The following is a 24,348-nucleotide window of genomic DNA, read 5'->3' as shown; positions in this document are numbered from 1 at the left end:
TGAGATGAAATATTAGATCGAATGGCATCTTTAGAAACGACATCTTTCCACAATGCGAGGTACGTGTGCGCGTGCGTGCCCGGAAGTAGGCCATTGGTCTTTTCCTTGCTGACTCCTCTCCCTCCCCAGTAGTGATGGTAATTCCGGCTCTTTTTTCAGAGTGGGCATTTTCGGCTTGGCTCACTAAAGAGGCAGCTGTTGCCTTCCCCCAAACGGTACTCCTGATTTTTTTTCCCACCAACACTAATGAAACGTTATGCACCAAATTAATTTTGAAAATGGCTTATGCTACTACATTAAAATGGCATTTCTTGTTTCAATATACAATGAACTATTATGACATAAACCTTCGAATTCCGTATTTAGTTGTAAAAGTTCACGAATCATATTGACCAGTCACGAACGCATTCAAGAGAGCGAGAGAGAAGGGGGTGGCGGGGGGAGAGAAAGAGAAAAAAAGGCAGCGAATGAAGAGAGAAAGGGAAAGAAGAGGGGAAGAGAGGTAATGAGAGAAAGAAAGAAAAGAGGAGTGAGGGGAAAACACATAAAAAACAGATAAAGAAACAAAGAACGACACAAAGATAGAGTGAAAGACAGAAAAAAGAAAAAGAAAGAGTGAAAGACAGAAACAAAGACAGAAAGAAATAGTGACAGACAGAATCGAACAAAGAAAGAGTGAAAGAGAGAGAGAACGAGAGTACAGTATTCCGAAGGCGGCTTTCTCCATATTAACGGGGAGCCAGCTCTAGTCGTTCACTTCAAAGAGTTGGCTTATAGAGGGATTTTGTTCGCGAAGGACGCATCATGAGAAGCTAACGCTCGTTGTCCGTAGTTGTCGCTGCTGCTGTCATAGTCCAAGTCGAAGAAAGAGCTCCAAAGCTCTGGAAACTTCCTTCATTAAAACATCCTTTTTCCTATAACATCCTCGCAGGTAACATTTTCGTCACCTATAAAGTTTTAGTGCGGGCGACATCTCGTAGTTTTTGTTTGAAAGTAGCAGGCTAAACTTGCTAACTCTACCCGGTTGCACACTTAATGTCCTAATGGTTTCTTCCAAGTATGTTTGAGTAAGAATGTCATTGAAAGTGCGAGTTAAAAGACTTTAAATCGATTTAATGGAGGCTAATAAGCCGACACCGGAGCAAACAGGTAGCCCAGTTCACCTGTCGACGGACTCGGCACCTGCTTCTCTTTTAGCCCAAAACTATTCATTAAAAGCGGCACTAAGTGTGCTATTTTTAACTTTATGTATACCGTGTTTGTTTTTTTGTCGTATTTGAACTCGACATTGTGCTTAGTGAAGATAACTTTTGTTTGTTTATCGTGTGTCACTCTGGTTTTTAGTTTCTGACATGTTTTCTGCGGATTGATATTTTCCCCATCAGAGCGACTAAGCGAGATAAAGTAGTGCGTCCGGTTCGTATGAAATGTCCTGAGGTGGGTAGAGTAGCCACAAATTGTCCTCCAGTAAACGTACTTTAACTTCAGAATTCTATGACTGAAGTAGAAGTAAAAAGTAGTCATCCCAGGGCCGTTGCCAGACTTTAGTCTTTGGAGCGGCGGGTGGGCATATCAAATGCAGGAGGGGGGGACAATGATTAAGTCAAGACAAGTCATTTTTATTTGTATCAGACATGGGGACTTGAGACTTAGTGACTTGGACTCGAGTCGACTCGAGTCGCTGTTTTTATGACTTGTGACTTGACTTGGACTTGGCAATCTAAGACTCGGGACTTGACTTGTGACTTGACTTGCCCAAGAAAAAAAATACTTGGGACTTACTTGGGACTTGAAGGTGAAGACTTGAGACTTACTTGAGACTTGCACATGTGTGACTTGGTCCCATGTCTGATTTGTATAGCCCTTAATCACAAAGTCTCAAAGGGCTGCACAGGTTATTGCACAGACTATTATTACAGACTATTATTACACCATCCCCTGATCTGAAACCAACATGAGTGCAAGGAAAAACTAAAAACCTGAACATGAGGAAAATGAAGAAACCTTGAGAAGGGACCGCACATGTGGTAATCCCCCTTTCAGGATGACCAGGCTGCAATGGATGTTGGAATGACAAATATTACACAAGATATTGTCAACAAAAAAATATAGGTTATTCATATGCTAGAGTAGAAGTGTGTTTTAAGCTTAGATTTAAACATTTCCACTGATGTTGTAGATCGGATCTTAGGGGGAAGAGCATTCCACAGCACCGGTGCCTGGATGAAGAACGCTCTCGAACCTGCGGTACTCTTCTTGGCTCTAGGGATCACCAGTAGACCAGCTCTTTCAGAACAAAGGCTCCGCACCGGAACATAGGGGGAAATTAAATCTGAAAGATATGAGGGAGCAAGTCCATGCATGACTTTGTATAATACCAAGAGAACCTTAAAATCACATCTTAAGATAACTGGGAGCCAATGCAGTTAGCTAAAATCGGGTTAATGTGATCAAACTTTCTTGTCTTAGTTAAAAGCCTCGCTGCAGCATTTTTTGAATCTTCTTGTTAAAGAAGACCATAAAGTCATTAAAAATACCCCAAAAATATAAAACAAAAATTGTAAAAACGTAGATTACAGTTTTGTGTGTGTGTGTGTGTGTGTGTGTGTGTGTGTGTGTGTGTGTGTGTGTGTGTGTGTGTGTGTGTGTGTGTGTGTGTGTGTGTGTGTGTGTGTGTGTGTGTGTGTGTGTGTGTGTGTGTGTGTGTGTGTGTGTGTGTGTGTGTGTGTGTGTGTGTGTGTGTGTGTGTGTGTGTGTGTGTGTGTGTGTGTGTGTGTGTGTGTGTGTGTGTGTGTGTGTGTGTGTGTGTGTGTGTGTGTGTGTGTGTGACAGACAGACAGACAGACTAATTTGAACATTTTTGTAGCTGTCTTCAAAATTCACCCTGAGGTCAAACCTCTGCTACTTCGGCTTCCTAAATACCACTCTGCATTTATTATTTCATCACAATTTATGTAACAAATACAATCTCAGAAATTGCTTTTTGTCTTGTTTGGGCATTGTGTGTTTTTTCATGTTGAGCAATTCACGGATCCCTTAACTGTCGGTTGTCGAAGCGCCAATGAGGACGCCACTTTAGACAGGTTTCTCCACTGTTGACGGTCCCTGGCCTGTTGTTGGGTCGTGGCAAAGTTGGCGCCAGTCCACTCCTAAATGTTGTCGGCCCAGTTCTTTTTCGGTCTTCCACTCCTCCTGCCCTTTTGCACTGTGCCCTGGAGAATTATCTTGGTCAGTCCTGATGTTCTCGTTACGTGACCATACCACTGCAGTTTTTGTCTGAGCACAGTTGACAAAGGTTCTTCGTAGGGTTCAATGTGCTGTCTGATTTTGTTTTGCACCATTTCCTTTTTCACATGGGTTAAATAGCTGATGCTTGGCCTGGATTTTCTTCTGTTTTGCCTTGAGAGTCCATGTCTCGCAAGCATTTTGGAGTCGCCTCTTCACTGTAGATGTTGACACTGGTGTTTTGAGGGTAATTTTTAACACCGCTGCTAACTTATGGACATGTAAGGCGTCTATTTGTCAAACTAGAGATTCCAGAGCAGTGGTCTCAAACTCAATTAGTCCGGGTGAAGTTTGGGCCAAATGAGGCTTTCCACAAAAACAGTGCTGATGAAAACATTCTGCTGTTCCCAAAAGGGACAGTGTTTTATATTTGTCCTCTAGACGTCGCTGTATTGTGTAGTGCAAACAAAAATGAGTCCCAGGAAGACTACAAACTAGGGAGACCGAAAGTGCGCAAAAAGCACCCTTTTCTTTCTTTCAATTTTTACCCAGCTTTTCACAAAGAAAGACAAAAGGGAAAAATTTATATATTCTTGAAAGGAATAGAAAATGGGGAAGAAGAAATTTGACAATGAGGCAAACAAGAATAAAAAGAAGTTGGGGAAAAGAAAGCAAAAATAGGAAAATAGGGAATCAAGGAAAGGAAAAAAAGAACTGAAGAAAAAAAAAGACAAAAACGAAAAAAGTGCAATTTTCTCCTTTTCAATTTTCTTTCCTTTTATTTATTCCATTTTCCTTTCCTTTTTCCCCTTTTTTACTTTTTGTCTTTTTTCTCCACTTTTTTTTCTTTGTTCCTTTTTCTTTTCAAAAGTTATAAGATGCATTTTGGTCACTTTGGGTCTCTGTATTTTGTCTTCTTCCATAGTGCTTTGAGCACTCGTTTTCGATGGCACGACTGAATACGGCGTCATAAGTGGGCAAAAAATACACACCGTCCCTTTAACTTTCATATTACGGCAGGGGCCTTAAACCATCATCCTGGGGGCTGCGAGTTTGGGACCCTTGCTCTAAAGTCACTTCTACTCTGCTTAGAATCTGTGCTGTTCTATGAAGGACCAAAACTTCAGTGTCTTGGCAATTTCTCCAATGGAACCGCCTTCATTTCTTAGAACATGAACAGACTGTCGAGTTTCACACAAAAGCTCTCATTTTCTGACCGTTCTGAAAGTTAAAAATCTCTCTCCTGATTATCGACTCTCGAAGGTCAGTTTTGTAGACGCTCTAACCAGCTAACTTATCTGAACTGTGCTAAAATTTTTGTACACAGTTTTTTTTTTTTAATCATCCATTAGCCTTCTATTAAGCAATTATAAAACACAATGTATTATCGGAACACTAGAGTGATGGTTCCTGAAAATTTGTTTTTATACACTGTTTAGACCTAAGATTTATGGCCCGAGCCCGAACCCGAACCCGAGGCAATTTCAGGCCGGGTCGGGCCTGAAATGTCAGTCATACGGTCGGGTCGGGTCGGGTTCGGTCCTGCTTTTTTTTTTTTTTTTTTTTTTTTTTTTTTTTTTTTTTTAAATTAATTAATAATTATAAATATATGTTCATTAAAAAATATATACTTAAACTATGTATGGATACTAGACCAAGGAATACTTGTTATAAAATAAATAATTTGGATAAAACGGAGAAGGAGCTGTAATTGCTTTTAACGGAGCCAGAGCATGCTCTGTGCACGTGACGTGACATGAATGCTGTCCTCTTAATAATCTTCCCCTCCGCAAATTCGCGTGATTTTGGCCTGGTATCCCCGATATGGAGTCGGACCAACAAGAAGTTAAGGATAAACTCAAGAGAGGAGAACTGACGAGGAAAACGCACTCTGGTAAGAGTGAAGTGTTATAATTAGCTCGCTTTATTGTTTTAATAAGCGTTTTAGATAGAATACGATCGCTTTTGTCGGAAGCGTACATTGACGTTGGTGACATTTTCATCCGCGTTAAAAAACGCAATTTGCAGAATAAAATCACGCTTTATTGTTTAAATAAACGCGTTATATAGACTAGGATCTCCCAATTATTATAATTAGCTCGCTTTATTGTTTTAATAAGCGTTTTATATAGAATACGATCAGGGGGGGGGGGGTGGAATTTGCATAGGAGTCGGAAACCTCAATGAAAGTGCTGCGCTAAAATCTTAAGGACGTACTACTACTGCTGCTGTGGATTATGGCCCAATGATCAAGTCGTCAAAATGACTGACGCCCTTAAATGTTTTCGCTACCTCAAAAAAAAAACCCGTCAATGACAGATTGTCGCTTAATGTAACATCTGCAGTGCAGACACAGAAATATAAAAGATGTAAATGTTTATACAGTTTTATTTAACTTAGGCCTAGATGTTGTAACAAAAGGCAGAGTTTAATTTGTTATCATAAATCACCCCTCCTTATAAATAAAATATGTAATTTCGGGCCCCTTTCGGGCCGGGCCAGCAAATCCAGTTAATTAGTTGGGCTCGGTCCGGGTCGGGTTTAATACCCCTCGGGCCTGCGTCGGGCTCGGGTGCTTTTTTTTGGCCCGATCTTACCTCTAACACTGTTGCATCATCATATATTGCATCAAGAAACATTTCCGGCTATAAGTCATATACCACCTAAACGTATGGGGTTTGTTACTGATTATTATAATGTTATCTTCTTTGAAAAGAACTGTAATTTTCCTTTAAAAATAAGGACATTTCCAAGCGACCCCAAACTTTTGAACGGTAGTGGACATTGAGGAATGTGCATTTTTTTCGTGTGCATTGTATAGCACAAGGAGGCAACCGGGGCGACCCACTGGTCGAGTTTGCTGTATTTTTCTTCAGTGGGATGACCTTTTGTTACACTAGCTACGAAGATTTGGGTTTAATAGGGGTGTTTTGAGTGCTAATATCAGAAATTTTGAATTATACCAATTCTATACTGAACTACAGTATACAGTAGATTATTCATGGAAGCCACCTGCCTGTTCTCATTGTTAGGCATGTTGTTGAACCCTGTTGAAATTAAGACATCTTGTATTTGGCTCCCTCGCCACACGGATGTTTACAGTGGATTTTATTTCACTTGTTTTTCCAGTGCAAACTTCAAATGACTGCCATGTGTTTGTTATGAAGATATTAAGATGTGTGTGGCCGTGACGCGCCCTCGTCAGGTATGAGCAGATGAAAGTCAAGTGAAAATCAGCTGTAACATCTGGGGCGTGACAGCATTTCCCACAGTGCAGTGTTTGCCGGGGAGCTGGTCTGACCTGAGCTCCCGGCAAGCCTCGATTATTTTATTTATTTTCTTCGCCATTGCTGTTATTTCGTTTTGTACACTCTCACTCTTGTCTCCCATTTGCAGAGAGCTGCTGTGTCAACACACCATCACTATTCTAAATCATTCAACGCTTCTTCTTTGTTGTCCCTCTGGATTCAAGCAACAGCTTGAGGCAGATGGTCAACATGATTTGAGATAACTTTGCGCAGTGGCAGTATCGTAGCCTATGAGGTAGTATCGTAGCCTATGAGGTTTATCACAAAGCTATGATCTTTGATTTTTGCAACTCGGAGATGGCATAGGAGCTTGCTCTGTCCACTCCACGCAACGGCCCGGTATTGCAGTACCTCCGGGAACGGTGCATTCGCAATGATCGCGGCAAGGCTTTAGGGCTAGGACCTTAGCTTGGCCTTTTGGCTGAGAGTAAGTGTCCCGGCTCCTAGGCTTTGTAGCGTAGTATGAACTGACCGATAACGGATAATGGATAATGATTTATGAACAAGCTAAATAACCCTTAAAACCCCTAAACCCCTAAACTTTTAACCCCTGAGTCCGTTTTGGGCTGCATTGCTAAGCAACAATTAAGGAAGTGACACTACAATGTAGAAAAAGAATAAAGCTGTACAATCGTCGTATGACTGTAAACTTGCTATCCCCTCAAAAATGAATCCACACGCAATGTCCAAAATGCAAACAAAGTCCTAAATTTTATGATGTATTGCTTTTTATTGCTGAACACGCAGCTGTTATTGATAGTTGTGCAAACATTTTAAGTTGAAGACGAGCCAAAGGATATGCTAACAATTTTATGTTTTGTCTGCCTTTGCAGGTTAAAAAATGCCTTTTGCATTTGTGACATTGGAGTTAATAAGCATTATTAATCTGTTGTTGTCCGTCCCTTGGACTGGCCCTTTTTGAAAATGTTGTTGCGCAGGTGTACGCAACCATTTCTGTACCACTAACCAGTTCGATGTCTGACAATATTCTTGCGACCTGGCCCAAAAATAACATTAGTCATAGTTACGTTATCAGTCATCGTAATAAAAATAGTAATGTAATGATAAGCCTAAATCCATTGTGTAATCAGTTGACCACTAGGGATACTAGATGACATAAAAACAGGGATTAGATTTTCTCTCATCACACTCATGGTACAACGATGTACAACTTTGTTTCAGCTGAACTTTTTCCCATAATGCTCCATTACAATGCTGTACATACTAAAAATAGTTTGATGATGAAATACAATCTGCCTTTTCCCTTGTCATCTACATCCCCATTGGTCTAGTGTTCAGGATTATTATAATTTGATTTGCAACCAGTCCTAAGGAAATGTGGTCAGCTGTAATTGTTGACTAATCAATCATTGCTCAAATACAGTAATGTACTAATCGAACCCGCACCCAAACTTTGAGGTTTTTTTTTGTGTAAAAAAAAAAAAAGTGTGTATACTAAACGACCCCTGGCCTGATACCGGTCTTTATCCTGGTGGTTGCAGACACTTTTCTTGAGTGAGGATGGCATGATAAACTTAATTTTCGACTAATGACCTTTTATGGCTCTGCTTTAGTAAGCAGGTGAACCATGATTGGTTGTTGGCTGAAACTTCAGCAATATAAATGTCTTCTTCAATGGACAGCGTTCTCTGAACAGCCGCGACCGGAGATGGTTAAAAAAAGATGGAATTTTGCCCTTTAACTGATATTCAGTAAATATAATAAGTAATTGTATTTTATGGAAATCCCTAAGTTTGAATCATACTATAAATCAGGTTTTTGCAAGAGTTATTGGGTGAGCGAGGCAAAAAAAACAAAAACCTAGAGGTCCAACACAACTACCCCTGTAGCACTCCTACATCCTTTTCCCCAATTGGCAATTGAACTGACACACATGTCCTATCAAGAAAAAACAAGCCCAGAGTTCACAAGCAACAGGAATTCATGTGATTGGCGTCTTGCACTTTGCCAATCACATCATCATATACAAAAAGTATAGCGCATTACCACTATTTGCATTATTTGAATTAGTTTCTCTTTTTTCTGGCTTAGTGTTCCCGATGGCATCCCTGGTTTGCTCCCGGTTCCAGGCATGACAGTCACCCCCACCCAAGCTCGGCTTGATTCATCCTCGTGCAAGGACTCTACAGCAAACTTCAGGTTCGCCAGAGGAGCACTCTGGTCATCTAGTTTCTCTTCATACTAGACTCTTAATTACACAAGTATATTCAAGGAAGCAAGGTTTATGAGGGGAGGGGGGATTACTTAAAGTAAGATTTCTACTCTTAACATAATTTACCTCTTACAAGTAGATCCAGCCAAGGACAAATGGAGGAGGTGGATGGCCTGCGACCGAGACTTGTTGTAGAGGATGCTATATCATTGGCTGAGACCATCAATCTGGAAGGTCAGCTTTTTTTTAGATCTGGAAAGACAAAGTAGACCTATTTTTTGGTATGATAGTGATTTTTATGACCCTACAACAGTTTCTGAACATTTAACTTTGATAATGAATGGATTACCGTACTGGAGATCATTTTTTTCCGCGAGTTTCGGAAAATGATGTGCCCCCTGCGAGTTCTAATGTTTGTCTTCCAGATGATCACTATTCTTTGCTACGAGGCGGTCTGGAGTGCGACAGTCGGAACCTAGAAGCCGAGTCGTGGAGTGCTGCAGCTGACCCAGGCTACCTTAGAGCTCTGGATCGAGACGCTATTAAAAGACAGGATATAATCTATGGTACGTTTAACATACACACACTGTACTATACTAGGTCTCTACAGGGAATACACGTTGCAGTTTCTTAAGCTGTGATATTATTGCCACTAATCCATCTATCTGTTGCAATAGATGCAAATTATGAAAAGGCCAAATTGCTAGTAATTATAGTTATCATGTCATGTCAGCTCGGTAGCCTAGATGGTAGGGCGCCCGCTCCGAGACTGGGAGGTCGCTGGTTCAAGCCTCGGCCGTGTCATACCTACGACTTACAACATTGGTACTCATTGCCTCCCTGCTTGGCGCTCGGCATTAAGGGTTGGAATTGGGGGGTTTGGTCACCTAATGATTAAAATGGCTGCGCCCTGTTTGGCTGCGGCTGCATCGGCTCGCTACAGTTTAACTGTACGGGTCAGGTGTATCGACATTTCGTTCTGTGTGCATGGTTAGAAAGAATGCCAATAAAAGTAAATTCCATTCATTCTATTCTAAATGGTTTTTTTAAATTACATAGCCTCTAATAGCAAAGTGTCACTCAACCAGGTTGAGGCAAACTCCCTTATTTCACATGCTCAGGTTATATTGTGCCATCAGATGTTTTCATTTATGTATTTCGTCTGTTAAATTGTTTGACCGTTATCAGTTTTTCCTTCCACCAAGTAGAGCAGTGGAGTACATTATTTGAATTCATGCATACATAGTGATTATGAGGTTTAATGGTTTTTAAAGACAACACAAACAAACTGCAACGGAGGTCCCTTGTTAATACCATGAGTTATTTTATTTTGTGAGAACATTTTGCAAATATGATTCAAATAAGGTCCATTTTATTGGTGAATTTATTTTTGACGAAAATTTAATTTATCATGAGGATTTCAAATACCGGCAATGCGACGCTCTATGTAGCACCTTGAAAATGTGAATATAACTTGTTACTAGCCTTTTTTACCTCCTACTTTCCTCTGATCTCAGTCTTGCAAGTTAATGTGCTGCATGAAAATATAATGCGATAAAACAAATATCATAAAAAAATAGGAAAAAGTATGTGTTGACTGTTTTATTTTTAATGACAAACAATTGCCCCACTCTTCAGCCCATTCCTCAGTAAAATGTTGAAAATGTGATTCTGTTTACAATGTTTCAACTACGTTTTCTGCCTGTGACTTCAACACTTTAGATCTTGTATTTAAAGAGAAAAGGTGGTTTAATACAAAGCATCATTGCACTAACCCACTCCTCAGTCAAACACTTTTGATCTCAAAGAAATACTGTATATATTGAAGAGGAGCACAAATGACTTAAATTGATCATTTATTTGGATGTCTTTATTACATTTGAGGGCAATTTTTGTTTCAGAGCTAATGCAAACAGAGATGCACCATGTGCGCACGTTGAAGATCCTCCGTCATGTGTACATGCACGAACTACGGCTGTCCCTGCTGCTGGACGAGGAAAAAATGGCACTGCTGTTCCCTGGTGTGGATGCACTTCTCACATTGCACCAGCACTTCCTTGACTGCCTAAAAATGCGCCAAAACCAGAGCCAAGAGGAGGGAAGTCCCAACAACTACCAGGTTACAGAACTAGGAGATGTCCTCATCTCACAGGTAAGATTTTTTGTGCTCTAAACTTGATTCAGAAACTGAGATTTTGGTTGCAAGTATGAGGTCTTCTGTTATTTTTTTTTTTCCGTTGTCTGATTTACCCACTAAAATGTGACTTAAATAGATGGCAAATTTATGTTTTAAAAAAAATCTTCTTTATGATGTACGTTTTGCCAGAGCTGATATCGTTTATGATTTCTTCTCCCCGAAACACTATTTGTAGAAGATGGAAAAATGAATTATTTCACCTTTGAAAAATTTATCAAAATGAGACTTTGAATAAAATTGTCATTTTTCAAAGAAACATATCCCAAAAATTGTGTATTGATTTTGATAGCATATACAGGACTGTCTCAGAAAATTAGAATATTGTGATAAAGTTCTTTATTTTCTGTAATGCAATTAAAAAAACAAAAATGTCATACACTCTGGATTCATTACACATCAACTGAACTATTTCAAGCCTTTTATTATTTGAATATTGCTGATTTTGGCTTACAGCTGAAAAAAACTCAAAAATCCTATCTCAAAATATTAGAATACTTCCTCAGACCAAGTAAAAAAATAATTTTATTACAGCAAAACTAAATCAAACATTTGAAAATGTCCATTGATGCACTCAGTACTTGGTTGGGAATCCTTTTGCACGGATTACTGCATCAATCCGGCGTGGCATGGAGGCAATCAGCCTGTGGCATTGCTGAGGTGTAATTGATGCCCAGGATGCTTCGATAGCGGCCTTCAGCTCATTTGCATTTGTAGGTCTGGTGTCTTTCATCTTCTTCTAAACTATACCCCACAAATTCTCGATGGGGTTCAGGTCAGGGGAATTAGCAGGCCAATCAAGGACAGTGATGCCATGGTCGGTGCACCAGTTACTGGTGGTTTTGGCACCGTGGGCAGGTGCCAGATCATGCTGGAAAATGAAATCCTCATCTCCATAGAGCTTTTCAGCAGATGGAAGCATGTAGTGCTCTAAAATCTCTTGGTACACAGTTGCATTTACTCTGGACCAACACCAGCAGCTGACATGCCTCCCCAAACCATTGCTGACTGTGGGAACTTCACACTGGATTTCAAGCAACTTGGATTTTGCTCCTCTCCAGCCTTTCTCCAGACTCTGGCGCCTTGACTTCCAAATGAAATGCAAAACTTGCTTTCGTCTGAAAAGAGGACTTTGGACCACTCTGCAACTGTCCAGTGCTTCTTCTCCATAGCCCAAGTCAGACGCTTCTTCCGTTGTCTTGAGTTCAGAAGTGGCTTGACCATGGGAATACGGCTATTGTAGCCCATTTCCCGGACACGTCTGTGAACTGTGGCTTTTGATACCTGGACTCCAGCTTCAGCCCACTGTCTTTGAAGCTCCCCCAAATTCTGGAAGAGGCTTTTCTTCACAATTTTGTTAAAGCTGCGGTCATCTCTCTTGGTTGTGCAGCGTTTCCGGCCACATTTTTCCCTTCCAACAGACTTTTTGTGGATATGCTTTGAAACTGCACTCTGTGAACAGCCTGCTCTTTGAGAAATTTCTTTTTGTGTCTTACCCTCCTGATGGAGGGTATCAATGATGGTCCTCTGGACAGCAGTCAGATCAGCAGTCTTCCCCGTACTTGTGATTTAGTTTACTGAACCAAGCTGAGTGTTTTTAAGGCTCAGGAAACCCTCGCAAGGTGTTTCGAGTTAATTAGATGATTCAGGTGATTAGTTGAATAGCCTACTTGTATACTTTTTCATGATATTCTAATATTTTGAGATAGGATTTTTGAGTTTTCTTAAGCTGTAAGCCAAATTCAGCAATATTCAAATAATAAAAGGCTTGAAATAGTTCAGTTGATGTGTAATGAATCCAGAATGTATGACATTTTTGTTTTTTTAATTGCATTACCGAAAATAAAGAACTTTATCACAATATTCTAATTTTCTGAGACAGTCCTGTAATACGCAACTTGTGCAAATGGCTAATATTTATGTTTGATGATTTTGTGGTAGTTTTCAGGCTTGGTGGGCGAAAAAATGAAGGAGTGGTACAGCCTTTTCTGCAGCCATCACAATGAAGCCGTCAATTTGTACAAGGAGCAGATGCAAACAAACAAGAAAATTCAAAGCCTCATGAAGGTATGCAGACTGATCCATTTACAGTTGAAGATCATATGAACACGTTTTTTTAAAAAAAGGAGAGGGATATTTTATTACATATATTAAATTACATAAACTAGTAGATTATTAGAAAATACATTTTCTCCCTGATTTATGATTCCACTAGACCGGCATCGAGTAAGCTGGTGAATTAGTGGATTAAGTTTTAAGTAAACACTTCTTGTGTATGTTTTTGGGTAAATAAATGATGTTGATAAGTAGATTAAAGATTGGTTGAATGTTGATTATTATTGACTAGTCAGGACGAAGATGCTTTGCTAAGGTAGGCTTATTTTCTACTCAATTCAATCAATTTATATACTGTATAGCAGAGATGTCAAACTCTGTTGGGCTCTGGAGTCTGATGCAGACTTTCTGTTCTGAGACGGGTCATATTTGTAAAAGACTGTCAACTCCAAATTTTTAGCTTTGTTTTTCAGTATTAAGTTAATCATTTATCGCTTATCGCCAACATTAGCAACCTTCCTTACATATTATGATCATGGATGACAAGGGATCTTTCCCAAACACAACACATTTATTCACAAAGAATGGGAATAAGTTATTTTTATGTTAGGCATTGAATGTGATGACCGGTTTAACACCTGAGTGAATGCAGTTTTATACCTGAACCTACTCACCATGCTATACAAATTTGACAGTGCCCATTAGCAGCCGGAGAAAGCATTTGGTTTGCATGTATTTAAAAAATCAAAACTTTTGACAGAAATAACCTAGAGAGTAGCTTCTTTTTTTGACATACTTAGAAGTCTATGGCTGGCCGGATTAAATCATTTAATCGTCTTGATCCGGCCCGCAGGCCAAGCATATGGCCTATATGCTGCAGAGGCTGAGTATTTGTGTTGGCAGTGTGCATTATTATTTTTATTATTTGCTTTAGCATACAGGAGGCCCACACTTGTATCAATTCTAAAATAAAACCTCATTTTTCACCACAATTTAATGTGTTTATTTTCTACCAGAAAATTGGTCAGCTAGCCATAGTGAGAAGGTTGAGTATCCCCGAGTGTTTCCTACTGGTAACGCAACGGATCACAAAATACCCTGTCCTGATAGAGCGTCTGTTACAGAGCACTGAAGGTAAGGAAGTACTATTTTCACTTACTTGTATATACTTGCTTGTATATAAGTTTTTATTTTACGTTAACCCTCGTATACAACATACACCTTTCAGTGGACACGGGAGAACACGAGTCTTTGCGCCAGGGCTTGACAGCCATCAAGGACACTATATCCCGGGTGAACGAGCACGTCAGGGAGTATGAGAAGGCCTTCCGCCTCCGGGAGATCTGCTTGAGACTGGAACCAAAGTCAGTGGGACGGATGAAAGACGGTCGGCTGATCCGCAGGGAGGATTTAATCCAAGGAAACCAGACGCTGCTCCATGAAGGCTCACTCACTTGCAGGTCTTCTGGCAGACAAAAAGGTTGAAACTTTTGTTTTTGATGCTTACATTCGCATTGCCAAAGGTTTAATTGTGGTTTGTTGAAATGGTTAGACTGCTGCCAGTTGATTTTTGTTGTTGTTGTTGTTGTTGTTATAAGAGATTCTAAACACTGGGAAAAATTGACACTCCCATTTAAACCTATCCAAAAAGCAGTAGGTCAACGAAGATCAGACTTAATTGATCTCAGTGTAGATTTGTCAGCTTAAAAGCATCCTAAAGTAAGTTTGTGTGTGTAGAAGGATTACTCTGCGATCTAAATTTGAAAATTACTCATACATAACATGACTTAAGAGTGGGATGAGGGGCTCCTTCCCTTCTAAATTGAGTTTGCAGAATCTCAATGTGCCTGTGTGGGCTTTTTACAGATATTGTTTATACTCCAACAATTTCCCCAAAACATATGATAGGATAAGTCAACCCTCCTTTATGACTGAAAGTGGGAGTTATCTTTATGTGTCATGCCATTGATAAAATACAGTTGTTGTTGTGAGTATTTCAGAAAGTTGATAAATGTAGGGTTATACCCCTTCTGTGTTCTTTGTGTTGATCAGAGGAGCTGGCAAGGATATGAGCCCAGATAACCGGTCAAATTATGAATCCAAACATTTACAGCTGCAAAAGAAAATATACTTTATTGTGACATTGGATAGTTTAGTTTCCCATTATTGAGTATGTAAAACCATAATTTGGTTGGATTAGTTTTTGTGAAAAATTAGTGCCTGAATCCCGACACCTCCCAGTAAGGCACCACATTCTAATTTATATTTAAATTGATCCTGTATCTTTTGGGCTTTTTTGATTTCCTACTCACCATGGTATGTTATTTCTGTTTGAGAAGAGCTAAAACAAAATAATGAACATTTAACAAAACATGTAGGCATAGAGTTCTTTTATTGGAGATAATTGGTAGGCTAGTATGACTTGTGCTTTACTTCGGGAACGCAAACTCCTGTGACGTGGCCTCTACAGTTTCACTAAGCCACTCATCAGGACGCTTTGGTCCAACCGGTCTGGTAACATAATGGAATGTCACTACCTAAATGTCACTCTCACTATTAGGGCCAAAAGCTTATGTTTTGCTGACCCTGATCCAAGTTTAAGTGAATAACTTGGTTTCTTTTTTTAGATATCCATGCTGTGCTGCTGTCAGATGTGCTCCTGTTGTTACAAGACAAAGATCAGAAGTTTGTTTTCGCCTCAGTTGTGAGTGTGGCGTGGGGAAAAAATGCATCGGCTTGATTTATATTTAAAATATTTACACACTAGCTGTGTTATTGCACAGGATAATAAACCGCCTGTGATCAGCCTTCAAAATCTGATTCTGAGGGAAGTGGCTCACGAGGACAGGGCCATGTTCCTCATCTGCGCGTGCACCTCTACGCCACAGGAGGTGTACGAGATGTACGAGCTACACACAGGATCAAGGGAGGAGCGTGTTGCCTGGATGGGCCACATAAGGCATGCCATAAACCGGTGAGAAATATTTTTATTTCCTATGCCATGGAATTGATCCACGACCATTTCGGGGTGTGCCTTTGTTCTTCCCAAAGTCGATTGGAATATTTCAATTCCTACAACACAAGTTAAGACGAGTGCTGTTGGAGATGGATGCTTTTTATCATTGCATTGCAATTTGAGCGTTACTATGAAGAGCTGGTTTGTAGAGATAATAAGCTAATAGCAAATACTATTACCTCGGGATAGCGATGAGCATTACCTGCAGAAGGTATGATAATTTCATGTTGCTGTTTTTACTTTCTATTTTTGTTGCGCAAGATTGAATTCATGATGAATAACAAGCACCAGCACGCTGTGGCCTTTAATTAAAATAAATGAAGCACCTTGTAATCATAAACATAAAACAAGTTTTGTTGATTCAGACTGAAGTGTTAAAAATAACTCTGGATAATCTGTTACACTCTGTCATACCTGATGACATGGATCAAATTCGGGAGATTTTGTAATGTGATTTTATAACTCATCATAACCGAATTTGAGCTTTAAATCCCATTGAAGAAACTACTACTACGATTCTGATGTTGCTGCTCTTAAAATAGTTGAGGTTTTCAAAATGGTGGCTCAACCACAATCATACTTGCGGTCCAGATACTTGGAGGAGGACAAACACTTCCAGGATCTGATGAGCAAACTGCAGGAATATCAAGGTAAGATTTGAGAGAGGTTGCGTTGCCCCATACAATCATTAATTGGTGTTTTCATTTTTTATTTTAATGGGTAGAGCGTTTGAAGGTGAGGGATGAGGACATCAAGCTGTGCCTGTCAGAAAAGCTTCAGATTTTTGGGGTCATGTATCAGGAAATGACAGGCCATGACAGCCCTCCCAAAGGACTGTTGCTACGTGGCGACCCCACTGATCTCCGGCAAGGAGAGACTATGCTCAAAGGAGCCATCAATGAAGGTATCAGCGAATCACAATTTGAATTGTGGTAATGCTTACAATTGTTGTTTTTTTTTTTCATTCTTCAGTGGAAAACCTTCAAAACCTTCTCTTTCGTGCAACTAAAGACTCCAGTAACATCCAAGGGGATAATCATGCAATACAGTGGAGGTCACACATGAGAGCAGAGGACTGCGAGACAGCAAAAGTTAGCCAATCTGTGAACACAGTGAAGAGTAAGTTGACTACAACTCTAGAATGATAACTTCCTTGGTAATATTGCTGTCGAAATGGTACTACAAATTATAGATTGGGTCAGGCTGACCATACATAAAATGTTTTTGGTGCTCATTAGGTGGCAGTCTTTATGTAAACAAGCCAAAAAACTGTATCACTGACTCTAACCGCAACACTTAATTCAAACATTGTTCTCTGCATTAAGATGACCTTTCTTGTGCTGATTAGATGAGGCGTCTTCCGACGGAGATGCTCTTGATGTACTCAGCAGCAGCAACGTTGAGGCTGACAACATTCAACTCCAAGAGAATATGTACTCTGTGAGCCAAGACTTTCCTGTGAGTGGCACAAACACAAACCTTTGGGACACTGACCCATTATCTGAAACTAATTTCTTTTTATCTTGTAAAGGCCAACAGCAACACATGGAAGCCTTTATGGATTTCACCCGCCAGAGATATTCAAGCTGAGGTGGTACTTTATTATCCATGTACAGGCTGTCACAAGGGAAATCTTTTGAGGTTGTAAACAACTCAAAATGAACCAGATTACGTAGTCCTAACGGTCCTCCTAGGCAAACTATGACTATTGTTGAAATAGCTTTGTTTTTCAGGTAGAAGTTGTCATGTTGAAAATATGCCATACAAATTGCAAAATGTACAGAAGCCCAACTTGATCAACTTTATTTGTAATAGATAATTGTATTCATATTGAAACATAATTTCACATTCTAATGCTTAATTAAGAAACAACCTTAAGGACTTTTACATTTTTATTCTATGAAAATATTGAAACTGACACCATTGCTAATTTAAGAAATTACAGTATACCATAGTTTTAATAGGGATTATAGGGAATTATGTTGAGAAAAAATTTCAACAACTCACTACTCGTGCACAGCGGATATTTTACCTTAAGGGTGAACCATTGCACGATACTTTGGCTTGTTTGAACCAACTTTTTGGACTGGTTTGTTATATTTCATCTAAAATATTCGTATTATAGTTCTCAACACAATATTAGCTACCAGCTTCAACCAGTGTTGCACTTTGTTCAATCTTGGCTGATTTTTTCCTGCTCAGTTTGCGCTTTCTGAACCTCATCTGAAATTTAAGATCTTCCACACTGTTCGTCAATTAAACCATTCAGAAATTTCTGCACAAGGAACATCATCTTCTTGATGGGCATTGCTGATGTATATGTCACTGTTCTCATGTTTGTCCGAACTGTTAAATGGTCAATCTAACATATAGTTAACTTAAATCTAAACGGCTGCTAATCTGACTTTTGCACTACTGGCAGTTTTTTTTTATAGCTTGCCACTCCTTGCACATTGCTCTCTGCACTATTGTAATTACAGCGTTATTGTTACAGTGTTAATGTTACTGTGTACCTGACTTGTTAACCTGACTGCCCATTTTGCACATCTGGTTAGCTACTCTTCTTGCACTATCGGCACTATGGTAAAATACTATACGTAGCCAAAATACAATACAACATTATTTATATCTGTACATTCAAGGAAACTGTGGGGGTCAGATGCATCGACATTTCGTTCTGTATACACGTGTACTAGAATTACAATAAAGTAGATCTGAATCTGAATCTGTTAGCTCCTGCAAGTGATGTCATTTGGATTCAACCCTCTATCACCCAAATCTTATAGCAGCAACATAAAATATGCACATTTTGTTTCCCTTTGTTGGATTTTGCCATTTCTCTTTTGTATCAAATGAGTAACTTTTTACTGAGTTAACTCCTTTAGCATGTTATAAAGTTGGATGCCCTTGTCTAGTTGTCAAAGCTAAGTTTTTGTCTACCTGTCATTGATGACGTTTTGAATTACCTCTCAAGACAAAAAAAGCTGCAAGACAACTTGCCTCTCAAAATGCGATTGTTGCAGGACTTGTATTTAAAGGTCCCACTGTAGTTCACATGACTATCATTTCTCTTGCAGGTGCGTGACCGTGTTATGCTCCTAGCTCAGAGACTGTATACATTACAAGTAAGCTGTCAGCTGCTACCCTCCCACTTTAGCACAAAATAATGTGTAATTGTAACTTGTTGTTACTTGCCTGTACAGGCCATTGTGGTCCAGCAAGACAGTCAGATTGAGCTTCAGCAAGTCCTGCGATCGCACGGTGGCAGAACATCGCGAGCGTCCAGCAGCAGCTTGTTGGAACAGGAGAAGCGACGCAATCTGGAAAAGCACAAAGAGGACCTGGCCAATTTGCACAAGCAGCAAGCGCAGCACCGCGAGGCACAGCAGCGCTGGGAAAGGGAGCGAGAGCGCCAAAGCGTCTACATGGAGACGCTGGAGGCTCAGCTGAAGCTGCGGGAGGAAGAGTGTGTCCGATTTGAAGAAAAGCTCAAAAACGAGAAGGCAGAGTATGAGAGACAGTGGGAGAACTATCAGCAGGGTCTGGAGCGCCTCAGGGAGACCACCAAAGCTGTGGAAAGAGAAAAAGAGACCCTAAATCAGGACAAAGAACGGCTGGAGGAAAAGTTCAAGAAATACATGGAGGTCATGAGCGCCGGTAACACCAACCATGATGACTCTGTAAGTCGAACCAAATTCTGATGCAGTTATGGTCATCTTTTTATCAATTTCAATGACCTCTGTGACATGTTTTCCGTCCAGTACATCAGCCTGTCCAGCTACCAGTCATTCAGGGGCAGCCTCGCCAATAGCCCCAACGTTGGCAATCTGCGTCCGCATATTCTTCTTGCGAGCGTCCGGGACGCCAGCAAAGAGACGCCGCCTAAAGTACCGCCGCGCAAGGAGAGCATGAGCGCGCCTCCGATGGGCAAGGCCGAGCTGCCCGTGCACTTAGTCAGCACCACCAACCAGGTACACAAGACAGCTGGCGTGGTGCAGCAGATCCCCACTAAGCTAGCCACACTCTCCAAAAGCAAGGACAGGGGCTTCGGTATGAAGGCGTCACATCAGAGGGCCCACAGCGCAGGTACACACCAGTCGATCATCAGTCTTGATTCGTCTGCATTACCGTTTAAAAGTTTGGAGTCGCCCAGATGCTTGTGTTTTTCATGAAGAACTCTCACTTTTATTTATGAAATGAGGATTCTGATGTGTTTTCTTTTTCCATATTAATTTCTTCCTTTTGTTGGCCTGTCTCAGATATGTTTTTTTCTTTGCCACTACCATGAAGGTCAGCATCTCTGAGTTGCCTCTTCACTGGAGATGTAACACGATGCGCCCGGCTTCCTCCTTCCAGTTTTACGTCGCGGTCAAGTTTTAAAATATCCACACGGGTGTAAAAATAACATGAAGTTTAATACAGTACCGGTTATAAAAATATAAAAATCAATGATATCATAATTTTTCAATAATTTCCCAGAGCAGTTTCACCGGAGTATAAGTTGCCCCTGGCTAAACTATGAAAAAATCTGCGGCTTATAGCCGTAAAATCGTCAAGATTTCCTTAAAAACGTGACATACGCAGCTAAAATAGTCATTTTCAACACTAAGAACGTATGAAGTGGATTTCTGATTCGTTTAATGTACTCTCATTGAAAAAAGCAGTGCTTTTCTTTAAAAGATTTTGAAATTTCTACGCGACCCTAAACTTTTGAATGCTAGAGTAGATACTAATATAGCTATCATCCCTCTATTTATTTTGTCTGTTATCTTTGTCTGTCAGAATCTATTGTGTCTTTTGATATTGCAATCTTTCTGCTTGCTAGTGTATCGACTTCAGCACAACTTTTTGACCTCTTTGTTATGACAGCATCCATTGATGTGAGCCAAGTCGTCCCCATTCGAGTGACTGGTAAGGAAGGAGGGAGTCTTCGGGCCGCCTTACAGTCAGGTAGCAGTCCAGAAAATGTTCATTTTTATTTAAGGTATCCGTCTGCTTTTCAATGCAGGCAGTTGCCATTTTTAACCTGGGGCACACGTAGACAAACGAGCATTTACTTCTACACACACACTACCTTGTAAATATTGCCTATGTATTCTAGTATTTTGTTTTTTAGTTTTTTTCTTCAAAGTCTTTTATCACCCGTTTTTCCTGCAGTGCCAAGTCTAACTTGTTGTGAACAATTAACATTACCTTGTAACCAATGACAATAAAGACAATTCCATTCAATTCACAGCAAGATGGGCTACATCAGCAGTGTCAAACTCATTTTAGCTCCGGGGCCACATGGTAGAAAAACATTCTCATGGGAGCTGGACTAATACGATAATGCCTGGGCTGGGGGTCTTTTCGGAGGCTCACAATTAAATTATGAGTCAGAGACGTAAGTTTATGACCAGTGAAGATTTTTTTTCCTTAATATTTTTTTCTTTCAATACGATTTAATCTCTGTGAATTTGTAAAAAACAACAATTCAATTAATTTCCACTTCAGTTTAACTCATGCAGACTGGAAAGTGACACAAATAGCATACAAACATTCATGGAAATAATTGATTTCATTATGTAAATGTATGTTTTTTTAGTTTTTACTGAAAACGTTTTCCTGAATATAGAATCTTCACTGTGAGATTTCCTATCTATTATTGGGAGGAGCTAAAGCTTCTTTAAACTTAGGTGCGATTTTTTTTTTTTGTATCTTTCTTATTCCCTTAAACAGTGTCCATTACTTTATTTTTAACCAAAATAACAACGGGATGGATTTCCTCAATTTTCTCTGGCTTATTAATGGTAGTCAGCAAATAAAGTTTTAGGAGTGATGCTTAGCTTTGGCGACAACAACTGGACATATTTAAAACCGCAGGCTATTGTTTGATGCTTGTTTTTCTCTTGTGCTTCTCTCAGCAATGTCTCGCGGGCCACATAGAATGATGTGGTGGGCAACATTTGGCCCGGGGGCCATGAGTTTGACTCATAACTGATGAAGGGCTTCAGTTAACATCACAACATTTTTCACAGTCGCTTAAGCACACAAAACACGTTCTGACTACAGAACTGTGATTTGAATTTTCATAATGTGCTAATCACTCACCTACCCCGCTTAATTTCATTTATGGTGTGTTTTTCGTAGATGACTCGAGTGGACATACCGGCAGTGTGAAAAGCTCTCAGTCTTTTGTGCACTTTCGAAGTGGTACGGAGGCCCCGCCCCCAGCCCCGCCCCCTTTTCCTAAAGAGGTGCTGGAGAAATCCTCTGAGAAGGTGATTTTCCTTTGATTCACACCTTTGGGACCAAGAATTGAAAAAACTGTTCAGAACACGTGTTTTAATGAAAACATTTTGTGGAGGGTGAAGCCATTTTGCACAGTGGAGAAAATTTGTTGTATTTCATGTTATTTGTGTAATGATTGCTGAAGACTTTTTTTAAATTGCAAAGGTTTTGAACTTTTTAACTTCATAGTGTGTGGACATCACTGTGGAAGAGTTCAGAATCTTCTATGCTTTTGAATTGAAATCAAGCAATCATGTAGATTTTCTCAACTTAAGTCAATGAAATGTTTTTTAAAAAATGTATTGTTTTATTGGTATTTAAGGTCCCATGATTTGTAGTTAATTGTATTTATTGTTAAATGCATTTTTTACTTTCAAAACAATAGGTATTTTAATACTTATGGAAGAAAAAAAACATCAAATAAGAAACAGCAATATCTGACATTCTTTTAATTGTTGTTTATTATTTTTCTCACAAAGAAACCTAAATTTGTTGGTTTATGATTGACGAGCATCATGACTGTGTGTCGCCAAGCATTTGACTTGGGCGAGGTTGCTGGGGCCTTGGTTTGTTGAAAAAGCGCCAGGGAACCACTAGGGAGCGCCAAAGAGCAGCATGCAGTTCCAGAGCCACTTGTACATGAAATGGATGTTTATCAATTTTGTTGGTATTTGTTGGGGGTGCGCCGACAACAAACCTAGCTAGAGGCACTCGCAGAGGCTTAAATGACAACGGTGACATTTTTCATGAGAATCTGTTTGGCCAGTTCGGAGCCTATATGTCGCATACAAACACACGCACAAATCTGTATTATTTGAATTAGCAGATGGATAAAATCTAGATCGGTGCTTTGGTTTAAGACGTGTTGGGTTTTCTTGAACTATTCAACAGTCAAATTTCAATTGTAATACAGAGCTATTGTATGCTTCTTCAATTTGGCTCTTTTAAATAGTTCTCCAACAAGTACTCAAAGAAAAGCTACTTTAAGTAGTTATGCGTGGAAAAATTAAAAAACAATTTTGAATGGACACTTTAAACTACTTAACACTAATTTTTACAGGTCTACTACGTAGATATGCTATGTTGTTGCTACGAGTTCCCCCAAAGATCTTGTAAAAAGCCGTGCAAAATGATGAGAAAATAATTGGTCCAGAAATTCCTACCTACCCTGGTGATACATTCAGTTCAAATCGGTGCGTACTTATAATTTGCGATTATAGTCAGTCTCATTTGACACCGCTTCATAATACTGTTTTCTGATGAAGCTACCTCGTCAGGATATGACGTTTCGGCAAATTTTGCTGCGAGATCAGCATGCGATGACACGTCTCGACAGGGTAGGACGTTTTGGCAGAACACTGGTTTGGACACCAGCGTATGCTTTCTTCCTTGTGCTTAGTAGTGCTCTTTTTTTGTGTTGGACTATGTAATACAGAGACATCTAGTGGTAAATATTACAGTGTCCCTTTTAAGTTGAGTTTTTATTGCAGAATTTTTTTTATAAAAAAGATGCAGAAGTACAAATGGTTTATTCTGCAAAAAGTGTGTATTGGTTCAACTGCCAAGGTTAATGTTTAATTATGTTTTTCTCAATAGAGGCACTGAATACAACAAAAACACTGACCATTAAAGCTGCACATCATATAGCATATCATATATACATCTTTATTCTTTGTAAGAGAATTGAAGTCATATCGCGTAGGAAGTGTGCAAGTGTTTTCTACAAACTAACTTTACTCCTTTTGTGACTTGATTCCATTGGGGATCCAAAGCGCTGCCATTTTTTTCTCCACCAGTCACAATTATACAGTACGTTCTTCATTCATTTGTTCTATTATATAGTCCAAATCATACAATCCAAAAAGAAAAATGGGAATTTCGATAAGTGGTGAAGACGCAATTGACCGAACGTATGCATTGGAGGCTTGCTTTGAAATGCCGTTCTGAAAAGAAGTCAAATGATTGGACTTTGTTTTTTTTAAATTTAATTTCCGAATGAAGGTTGCTGGAATCTAGCCCAGCCAATGGCTGTAGGGTGGTCGCCTGTTCGTTTTACTCAAAAAGCGACAAATGAAATTGTTGGATTAAAAAGGTCAACGTTTTCTGA

General features: G+C 39.7%; 1 protein-coding gene and 1 pseudogene across 3 annotated transcripts; both read left to right on the top strand.

The window, feature by feature from the left end:
* Positions 1-785: 785 nt before the first annotated feature.
* LOC148373573 (rho guanine nucleotide exchange factor 18-like) lies at positions 786-22,693 on the top strand. Of its 3 annotated transcripts, none has more exons than XM_088326795.1 (20): positions 786-931; positions 8,586-8,693; positions 8,846-8,940; positions 9,132-9,272; positions 10,608-10,858; positions 12,842-12,967; positions 13,972-14,089; positions 14,184-14,435; positions 15,583-15,659; positions 15,739-15,929; positions 16,563-16,621; positions 16,696-16,875; positions 16,944-17,090; positions 17,320-17,429; positions 17,503-17,562; positions 19,049-19,096; positions 19,175-19,651; positions 19,733-20,057; positions 20,841-20,882; positions 22,101-22,693. In XM_088326795.1, exons 2-20 carry the CDS (start codon positions 8,626-8,628, stop codon positions 22,244-22,246), a joined length of 2,913 nt encoding a protein of 970 aa, XP_088182921.1. In that variant the 5' UTR covers positions 786-931; positions 8,586-8,625; the 3' UTR covers positions 22,247-22,693. The 3 variants fall into 3 exon arrangements, with proteins under 3 accessions (XP_088182921.1, XP_088182908.1, XP_088182915.1); XM_088326782.1 differs by having other exon boundaries at positions 20,841-20,921; XM_088326789.1 differs by lacking the exon at positions 786-931 and adding an exon at positions 6,364-6,430 and having other exon boundaries at positions 20,841-20,921.
* On the top strand, positions 6,772-6,906 carry LOC148373574 (U2 spliceosomal RNA; annotated as a pseudogene).
* Positions 22,694-24,348: the final 1,655 nt, after the last annotated feature.

The sequence above is a fragment of the Urocampus carinirostris genome, chromosome 1 (genome assembly GCF_059441175.1).
Source record: "Urocampus carinirostris isolate Australia breed hairy pipefish chromosome 1, RoL_Ucar_1.0, whole genome shotgun sequence".
Taxonomy (NCBI): Eukaryota; Metazoa; Chordata; class Actinopteri; order Syngnathiformes; family Syngnathidae; genus Urocampus; species Urocampus carinirostris.
The sequence above is the reverse complement of the archived record's forward strand: the minus strand, read 5'-3'. Positions and strand labels throughout refer to the sequence as shown.